General features: G+C 38.2%; 1 protein-coding gene across 9 annotated transcripts in view; it reads right to left on the bottom strand.

Moving 5' to 3' along the window:
• Positions 1-1,493: 1,493 nt before the first annotated feature.
• Positions 1,494-10,451, bottom strand: part of RIMBP2 (RIMS binding protein 2) — a gene marked incomplete at both ends in the record, with an annotated part of 114,694 nt that continues 105,736 nt past the window's right edge. For 5 of the 9 annotated variants that reach the window (XM_079543835.1, XM_079543840.1, XM_079543834.1 and 2 more), the window contains 5 exons: positions 3,457-3,483; positions 4,040-4,174; positions 4,879-4,950; positions 6,641-6,744; positions 10,174-10,342. In XM_079543835.1, coding sequence (XP_079399961.1) covers positions 3,457-3,483; positions 4,040-4,174; positions 4,879-4,950; positions 6,641-6,744; positions 10,174-10,342 — 507 coding nt within the window. Of the gene's footprint in view, positions 1,683-3,456; positions 3,484-4,039; positions 4,175-4,878; positions 4,951-6,640; positions 6,745-8,114; positions 8,181-10,173; positions 10,343-10,451 lie in introns of those variants that run through there. The other 4 variants (XM_079543833.1, XM_079543836.1, XM_079543832.1 and 1 more) reach the window with 3 other exon arrangements.

The raw sequence follows: 10,451 nt of genomic DNA, 5'->3' as shown, positions 1-10,451 counted from the left end.
GTGTTTGAACGCACAGCTGCTGTAAGCATAACTCACTGCTGTGCGTGTCTTACCTGTGACGTCTCATTCTTCAGAGAGATCAGAAGGTGGGTACAGAGGAGGTACAAAAATGCTGCACTCTACAAAATATCAAATTGTTTATTTATATAAAATATATTACACAACAGTTGTACACATGCACACACCCACACTGTACTTTACCACAAATTTAGGCCATTTATTTTCTTTAATGTTACAATCTAGCACACAGTATCTTACAGTAATTTACAGTATTATCTGAAGACACAATGGGGAAGCTTTGATCATTCATTTACAAACCTTCCATAAGTTACAAAAAGAAAGGCAGTCTGAAAAGTATGTATAAACAGTAAAAACAATTTACAAATGGACAAGAATTACAAAATAGTAACAGCCAATGACTGCCATCAGTGTAAGATTCTTTTTACTGAGATGCCAATATTGCAGTTGTTATTTTTATCACCTGTTGCAGCCTTTGTACAGGCTACGGCTTGTGTATGTAGCACATCTTTGATGTGAGACAATATTTTACCTTGAATCTGACATCAGCAACATGAAAAATGCCTTTTGATTTAGGATTGTACCTCCACCAGCAAAGTTGGGGAGCAAAAGTATTATTATTATTTTTGGTGGTGATTTAGAACAGTGAGCCAGGACCTCCAGAACTGGAGTTGGTAGAATTTGTGTGCTTGAAACTGAGGGTGAGGCTCTGAATAACTTAGAATGCATTGGATTTCAGTTTAATGACTATCTTGACAAAATAAATCCATGGAAGAGTTTTGGTTTGGAAGAAGGAAAAAGAAATATGGAAAAAAAAAAAAAAAGTATTTTGCGCAACACTTTCAAACTCCCAGGAGTTACATCAGACACTGAATGGAGTCAGCAACATCATATTTGATCTTAAGTTACCATGATTTAGGGAGGATGGAGACAGTTGAATACACAGTACATACAAAGTATATGTTGTATATTTATTAGACAGTACAAATCATTGTGCATTAATAAGGCAAAACATCAAGGCTGATTAAACTAGGAGTTTCAAGACCATTTCTTTAATGAGTAAGAGTAGACACAGTGGGGATGATCTCTGAACTGGGAGTCAGTGAATTAATGGTGTTTGTTTTTTTTCCCCTTATGTATGGTTAAAGGAGACTAAAGGCTGAGATTTATCCAATACTTGCAGGTGCTGAATGGACTTCAAACAAAACCATGTTCTTCTGGTCTTAATTCCACAAAGCTGTTGTGTTTTTGTGTGTGTGTTGTTTTTTTTTTTTTTTTTTTGTAATTTAAAGAAAAACCTCTATTTTTCCTTGCTGTTTTAAGCAATCCAGATGATTCTATTCATGTCAGAGTTAAAAATGCAAAGGTTTGGTGAAGTTGTACTGCATAGTCATGAAAGCCCTAGTTTTGATATTTAAAAAAAAAAAATAAATACACAGACTGGAAGCTTTACAAGTTGTCCAGGAGCACATGAATCATTTCACTGCACCAAGCTTTTTCAGCAGTTTCTTGCCTTTGGAAAGCAGCCCCTTTTTCTTTTTCGAGGACATATCCCTGCCTCTCCCGGGACTACCAGAACCCATAGGTGACGTAGGTGACCCAGAATGAAGATGAACTGTGGGGGATGGTGCTCTCCTTGATGTACCTGTATTCTCAGGAGGAACCTATTAGGTACATTGTTATAATTTATTGAATGTTTGAAAGCTTAAAAGCTGTTAGCATCAAGAAAGTTGGCAACATCACTTGTCCCATTACCCACTTAAACAAAAGGGTTGGTTCAGTTCTTGTTTGTGGCTTAAAATATGATATGGGCTTATGGAAAATAGATTCATTTTGAGAAAAGTGTAGATGATAGAAAACATGCCAATGAAGCCCTATTTTGTTCATACGTTTTTAAAGAAAGTTGGCTGTGCTTCCCAGGCCTCAGTACTGGCCACAGAAGCTGCAAAGCTGGCTTTGCATTTCAGTATGCTCTAGTACAGAAATGAAGAGGGACACATTCAAATATAGGTTTAAGAAAAAACAAATATATTCAGTACTAGAGATTAGCACTCTGTGGAAACAAAACTGTTTCCAGGAGGAATTACCCGAACAGTAAATGATCACACATTTCTTAATGTCCTTTAAATGCCTTTTCTTTAAAATTAACTACATTACTTTATATACATATTTGAGAGGATGGCACACTGGCTTTAAAAACAAAAAAAAAGGAAAAGAAAAACAAAAAAGCTAAAATGAACCTTAATTGCAATCAAAGAAAGCTTAAAGACCCTGACTGCTTGATGTGTATGCTGCAGCTGTGAGTTGCTGAATGAAGGTGAATACTTGCACGATAACTGATGACAGCATTCCTAGATATCTTAAAGAGCTGTTTGTTTTAATCATCAAAAGTGCTTGAATGAAAATGCTAAAACTACTTACTTACACTCATCCTATCCTAACTACAGTGCCCTGCTGACAAAATGTGGCAGTATCTTATTAAGGTGCTGTTGTCATAGTAGAATCCATGCTTTAGGAACCTCTCTTAGCTTGTAGATCAAGTTAAAATATTAGCAGCTTACTGGCGTGTGCAACAGTGAGTTAAGCAACGGGGCTTCAAGCCTACTTTGATTTTAAATCAAGGTCTAATCCTAATGACAAAAAAAAAAACCAACTTGGTAAAGCACCCCAAAGTACACCTGAAGATACCATATATTTAGTCTAATGCATTCATTGAGTGAGCTGCATGTTTCATGTTGAGACTTGTATTGCATTGGTAAACCAAACAGTTTCTGGTATTTTAATTGAGCATTTTAAAGGAACATCTGAGTAAACTGGGCCATATGGAGGGACTTTTTTTCTTTTAGAATTTTTTTAAAATCAGTCTCAGGCAAACTGGGGTATAATTGATCATGGAAAACATACTTTAAGGCAACTGAAGTAGCTATATTGGATCATAAGGAGTTTCTGAGCCAGCTCTACCCTTGTACACTGCAGCAGGCCGCAGCTTACATTTCATTGGGACACTTTAGAGGGTTGGGGTGTTGTGCTTCTTGATAAAGGGACTTGGAATTCTCACATCTCAGGTTGGCTAACAATGCAATATGCAGCTTTGGTTTGCAGGGCAGTTAGACATCAAACTCGCCTTTCCTTGTTAACATAAACATTTAGCTCATGAAGAAATATGTTCCAAATGTTGACCTTCATAAAGTGAGGTCTAATTGATGTATTTCTAAGAATTCCTTGTTAAAGGATTTGTCTCCTAAAAATCCCTAAATTGACTTCAGTAGATACAGCAAAAGCATACAGCTTTTTCTTCGGTGGCCAGTCATTTTGGAGACATATTTCTTTTCCCCCACAATTAAGTTTCAAGACTTGCATTAGATAGCCAGGTAGCTTTAATTGAAATCTCTATTGGTATCTTCAGTTGCTCACTTACGTGAAGGCTACATTGCCTTATTAAGGTGTGAAATGAACACTCTTCTTCTGTTTCCAAGCAGATGAGCAAAGAAATAAAAATATATATAAAATATATAATATATAAAAGTATTGCAGTGATGAAACAAAACAAAAAATGAGACACTAAACATGATTAGTTTTTCATAAACGTCTCTAGGCAGTTAATGCTGGTTGGAATAGAAAACTATAAGGAGTAAAAGCTGAACACTGTCATTGGGCTACAGTTACAGTCTGTACTTAAAGGAATGGTTCTACTGCTCTGTTGTTCACAAAACTTTTGCCTTTGTCTAAATAGTGCACATAGAAAAGATTGGTTCAGAAGCATTTGGCAGTAACTGCTTTCACCAGGGAGAAGCTGTTTAAACTTAGATGATAACTGAGATTCTCTAATGACTGCAATCAAATGCTAATTTAGATTCTTCATTTTTTAAATGTAGCAAGCTACTTTTTATGTTTTATATACTTGAAAGTTAATTTAAAATGAGCAAGTGGGTTTAAAATGTTAAAACTCATGTCCAAATTATATATGAGACAGAATGGAATGAAAAATAAACATTTAAGTTTTCAGTACTTGGTTGCTTACCCTTTTTGCTTTTGCACGCATCGGTGTGTCATGAAGGTAGCGTGAGGGTGCATCAGACAGATAGACTTCAACATCGTCAGGCACTTCTTCAAGAAAGTTGGAAGGAACCAGCCCCTTCTGCCCATTCAGCTCACCCTGTAACACAATGGAAGTTTGGGGGAATGCTTTAATTAAATGAAATTCAGGTTACCAAGAAGGTAAGAAAATACTTTTGACTACGTTTCACAGCCAGTGAAGCAGTTCTGAGGCAATCAAATTATTTTTTTGGCCCTCAGCAGCAGTCACTTGTAAAAGGGAACTGAAGGAGCTGGCAGGGCTGTTTTCTGCAGCTACCATGGTGTGGATATGGAGAAATCCAAGTTGAAGATGCAGACCGACAGCTACTGCTGGAATGCTGTTTCTCAGGAGTAAATTCTTTCTCTTAAACAAATGACAGAGTCGTAGGGATCAGTTCCCTGATCAAAACACTACTGAACTGCTAATCTCAATTAAATCAATATCTCAAAATAATCTCAATGCATCAGAGCAGAATCTATCTAGATTCTCTTCCTGGATGAAATGCCTTATCCATTAAAGTCATTTATACATTCATGTAGACTAATTTGTGATCAAAGTACACATTTTCCTGCAAATTGTGTACTGTAACTATTACTTACACAATGCCAGCAGTAGCTCTGAGTTGCATCAACCCTATAAGCCGGTGATGAAGTAGTAAGAGTGAGCCACCCTCAGCAGTGACAGCAAAGTCTTTTGGGTTCTGCTGCACAGCTGCAGGAGCTGCGTGCCCAGCTCTGAGTGAGCTTACAGCAGGTTGAAGGGACAAGCAGAGGCCAACTTACATAGTAAAATCCATCTTCATCAATTTCACCAAAGACAGTGATAATGTCCCCTGTGCAGAACGTAAGTTCAGCCTGCAAAAAAACATTTGTTTTGTTAGACAAACATTACTGGTTTTCTTTTTAACAGCAAGTCCTTTTAATATTTTTTACTCTTTTGTATTAAAACAGTCAGTGAAACTGAGGTGAACTGTGAGAGCAGTCGTTGGGTTTTCTTAGAATGTGAAATTGAAGCACCTCTCTTAGCAGTTGCAGGCAGCTGCAGGACTCACTGTGCCAAACAAGCTGAATGCAACCCCACCCTGGAGGAACTCAAAATATATCTGCACAGAACTGGGCAATGCAACCAAATGGAAGCCAGTGCTGTGCTGAGTGGGGTGGTGAACTGCCTGGCTTCAGAGCTCCCCTGAAGTCACTCCTCTGGAGAGGAGGAACAGGAGACGCATGGGGAAAGAGCAGCTGAGAATGTTGGGTTTTGTTTTTTTCCAAAACAAGAACTAAAAGCATGGAGCTGAATTGGATTCTGTTTAGTAAACGTGTGGAACAGTCATCTCCAGTCTCTGACAGAACAGTGCATTCAGTTGTTTAATTGTCTAGTGTTTAATTTAAACAGCAGAGTGTGTACAAAGTTTGCAATGTATCAGTGAAATTTATTTCATCTATTGCCCAAACTACTTTGTAACACTGTAAGTTTGAACCAGACTTAGTTCACCAAGACATAGAAGACAACTCTGGCTGAGTTTTGATATAGAAAGTACCAAATGTTCCAAAATTCACCCTCTTGTTAAAAAAACAATTAATTTTTTTTCTACACACCAATTAAAAACAAAATGAAGTTACAAAAAAAATGAAATCATAACTGGGGAAACCCCTAACTGCAGTATTTTCTTTATAGCTTTCATTGTACTGACATTCACTACATACATAAATGACAAATGCATCAAATCTTGAGTGAGGAACTTACCATGTAACATCAGAGACAATGTGAAAAGTGATTCCATTGTTGCTGATGACAAGGTGACAAATATGCAGAGATGGGAGACTGCACGTAGGTAAATGGAAGATAAACTCATAATGAAGATCTAGCTAATTCTCAGTTGTTTAAATGAAAATCTAGCTAATATTAAGTGATTGCTTAGGATATTTTTACATTCTTATTAAAAAAATGCTAGAGACAAGACAGTCACAAAAGCTCAGAAACATGAATTAAGAAAAAATATGGCATACTATGAATGCTGCTCCTCTGTGCTAAACTAGGCTGCTTTGAGCTGCAAAAAAGGGCTGATTTTGGAGGAATGGTAAGGTAGGTTACAGACATCTGCTAGCAGGCTTGTCAGCGTGAGGTAGAACAGTGTTTGGAAATAACCATCTTACATGGGAACACAAAGCAGAGAATGGAAAAGAATCGTTCTCTACTATTTGTAACAACTCCATGTTTTTGTCCTTACAGAAATTCATTTTGGATAGATTTACACACGTTGCACACACACAGTGCCCATATTTCCATAACTGACAATTTGTGGAGAGCCACAATAAACAAATCCTACCGAAGATATTCCTTGGTTGTTTTTCAACGAACACAATTCTACTTGTATGAATTTGCTGTAAATACGAGTGTATGCGAAAATACTCTACATTTCTAATTTTGAATTATTTTTTTCTGCGCATTAGCTGTTACGTGTAACAGTGCTTACTAATACCAGCTGTGTTTCAATTAAATTATGGCTCCATAAATGGTAAACACAGTAAAAAATTATGTAAATACCTCTACGTCAACGTTAGGAGAACTTTCTCTTGGATCGTAATCGTACAGCGCGACCATCCTCCTCGTAGTCACCGAGTGCTGCCTGCCACTGCGCCTGTTTCTTTCTGTTCCAGTCACAAGGAGAGCAAGGGAAGGGAAGCTATCAAAGTTATTTTGAACACAAGCCACAAGGTCTGCATTTTTTCCCCACATCATTCACAACAGTGCAGTGACAATGTTGGTATTTCTCTAGCACAAAGATAAGATGCCATGGATTACCACAAACCCGATAACACAGATAAAGGTTTCAAACCAGCATATGCATTTCATCAATAACAGTTTGCTTGCACTCTTCATTTCAAGCTACTCAGATCTCTGAGCAGTATTTATCTGCAAATGCAAAACAAGTGTTCTGAAATTTTCTGCCATTCTTGGTTAGAAGAATCGAGTTCATGAGGATGCACAAAGCTAAACATTTCTGATTATGGCTTCATTCCATTTCAGTACAGCTACCAAACTTACTGCCTGTTCCTCTGCCCTCCCCTGGTCACAGGATTATTACTCAAATTTCTGCTGGGAGACTGCAGTGAGAACTGGGCACTCAGCTGTCCCAAGACAGAAGAGGTTACCATTAACTCAGAAGTCTGCAATACTTTTCAAGACTCCTTGACAACAAAAACTCACTCTCAAGTCCTGTTTAATTTTACATGTCTAATTTGTGGGGAACAGAAAGAAAGGAGTGAAGTAGTAGCTTAAAGGAACCACATGCTATGTTTACTGATTGCTGTTGACATTTACCAGGAATGTCCAAAATGGGCCACATTTTAAATTTGAATGATATTAGCATGATTCTTGCAAATGATTGCTGCAGCAAGAGAAACATGCTAGTTAGTGCTACTTACAGACAGGCATTGAGGGCAGGCCTGATGAGCATTATGCAGTGTGACAAAGGAAACCTGAGGTTGGGAGGCACCCTGTGACTTCTGGCAGGTGGGCGAATGTCAAAGGTGAGCTAATGTGGGAGCAAACACTGAGTGCAGCATGCGCTCACAGATTTCACGTCACCCTCCAGCTGACACTGAGGCATTCAGTCAGAGATCACTTTTGCAGGGGGTGGATTTGAGTTATTTTTCCAGTTACCAATGCAAGGGAATAGACAGAACACAAAGATCCAAAATGGAGGCAAGGACCATAATAGGAGGAGGACCCAGTTCCTTGGCTTCCCAGAACCCACACTTAGACGACTGCCTCAAGAGTAGCACTTCTCAGTTTGAAGTACTTCTCTGGGGCAGGACGCTGCCTACGGTCTGGGCTCAAGGACCATGAGCAAGGAAAGAATCCAAAAATGATTCCCTATGTATCTGCTATGTGACAGTATTTTCCAGCTTCTGATTTCCAAGAGATCAAAGGCATAAAAAAATATATAAATCTAGACAGCTCAAATCATTTCAGCTAATTTACAGCTTGAATCAAGTTATTGTTTCTTAGCACAGACCTCTTTTAGACTTTCTGGATCTGCGGTGTACAGAGCGTGTGCTCTCTTTGAAACGGTCACAGTTGACTTCAGGAAAGGAATGCATACAAATAAAAGAAGAGAAGATATGAAGCTGTTCAAAGTTCTGCTTTTAAGGATTAAATGTGGGCAAAGGATTAAGAAAAATAAAGCCATATGAACACAGCATGTAAAGTGTCTGATATGACATTAAGACTATGAACAACAATATGAAGCAGACTAACGGCCTGCTAAACGATCCACGTGGGCAGCTTCTGTGACAGCAAGGATCTGAGCACATGGATCTCTGCTATTCAGACTTCATAGTTTTAAATTAAGCCAAACTAACTGCTCTCTCCAATCCATTAAAAAAAAGCATTTTTGGTTTGTTTTGGCTTGTTGTGTTTTTGCTCGTTTTAATGTGGCTAACAACTTAAATCCACGTTAAACTGGAAACAACACGATGCTTTTGAATTGCTAAAATATTTAAAGGTGAACTGCTGGGGGTAGGTTGCTAACAGCTCTCAGAAATATCTCAGAATAAAACTCAGTGCTTCAAAATGTAAAGCAGGGCAAAATTTCCATTTCAAATTGCCTTCCTCCTTCCAAGAGAATTTCTCGGCTCTTTCAGAAGACGCTGCTGGTTGAGTGCACTGAAAAAAGATACTTGTCCAATATGACCCTTAAACAGCCAAAACATTAAAATTATAGGGTGTTAAATACATTTGTGGCTTCAGTAGTGACTTCAGTAAGAACTGAGAGCACTGAGCAGGTCTTAAAGCAGTAAGCTCCAAATATGGCTGTTGAGGATTACATTTTCTGTATTTGAATCCGTCCTCATGAGAGAATTAGAAGTACCTTTAGACACTTCTTAATCCCAGCAGCCCTTCAGTTGTGTTTACAGGTGTAACCACAGCAGGTTAGGTGTCCGATTCCAACAGACTTCAGACAATGTAGACTCATGTTAACAACTACATCTGCAAAACAATGCTGCGGACAGCCAACCTATTCAGGCACATCTGTAAGACCCACTGTCTGCCAGTCCCAAGCTTCTGAAATGGATGTGCAGGTGTCTGTGTTGTACCTACGGAGCGGATGGGCAGGGGGGTTTACAAGTGCATGACTGGGAACATTCGTTGTGTTTCTGTAGCAAAAGTCAACAAATAGATCTGAGATGACAGCAATTAAGAACTTAAGATGTCCTTTCCTTTCATAGACAACAGGAACTTCAGAAAATAATATCTTGAAAAGCAACAAAAATAATTTGTCTCATATTTGCTAATGTTTTGGGATACAATCAGGTTTTATTTCATCTAAGAAAACAATTGTGGAAGACTTGTTTTTAGCAACCACTTTTACAGTTCACTTTTAAACAGGACTGAACCAGTTCCAGCCCTTTCTACTTTTTTGAATTATGCTGAAAGCTTTGTAACGTGTTGAGATAGTGCTATGAAATGTACAGTTAGAAGAAAATCTTAGTCAGATACTTGCATTGTGTACCTCTGTACAACACTGTAACAACAATGTAATGCAAGTGGTTCGTAACAGAATCATTTGGCCAATCTGCTTTTTAAGGGGTTTGTTACTGTAAAATCCATTAAATCTCACAATATGTAGTGCTGTCCCAAATTACATTACACATAACCCTTTGCCACAATCCCTTTAAATTATTGGTAAAGTAGGAAAACGTAGAAGAGTATAAATAATGACAAATAAGTGATTCGTTGTATGCTTTGCAGCAGTGAGCATATCACAAGGCACCTCAGCACAGCACGCTCCAAAGCACAGGGATCTTGTTCTGTGTCTTTCAGGTAAGGAAAAAGTTGTAAAAAAATACCAGGGTAGTGAAGATAGAAAACCTTCTTTGCAGCAAAAGGTGTGACCAAGATTAAATATTGAATCAAGTCATCCAGTTACTGACACAGAATGTATCCCTCAATGTAGGAAATTGCTGCAGAATTTAGATGCATCTGCATATAATAAAAACAAAAGGCAAAGCAGATCCAGCCAAGTTAACAGCACCCAAGAATATGTGAACTGAAGCACATATATTGCTCCTTACCTATTTTCTCTACCGGTGTGTTCAAAGGAAGAAAACCTTGTTTTAGAAGCTGATCCATCATCTCCTCATCATCTGCTTGGATCTCAGAGACCATGTTACAAGGGATAAGGCCGATCCTTGTGCACGTTTCTCCACGATAGAATCCATCAGCATCTTTGTCCCCATAAACCTGTTATTTAAATAATAATAATGTCGGTCAATAAAGTTTTAGCCTTTAGGATTCTTCATGAAGGCAAAATGGTTCCCAAGGCACAGATGATTACAGTTCAAATGTAAGA

Source organism: Tetrao urogallus (assembly GCF_951394365.1).
Source record: "Tetrao urogallus genome assembly, chromosome: 17".
In the NCBI taxonomy this organism is placed as follows: domain Eukaryota; kingdom Metazoa; phylum Chordata; class Aves; order Galliformes; family Phasianidae; genus Tetrao; species Tetrao urogallus.
This window is presented reverse-complemented; position numbering and strand designations above follow the sequence as displayed.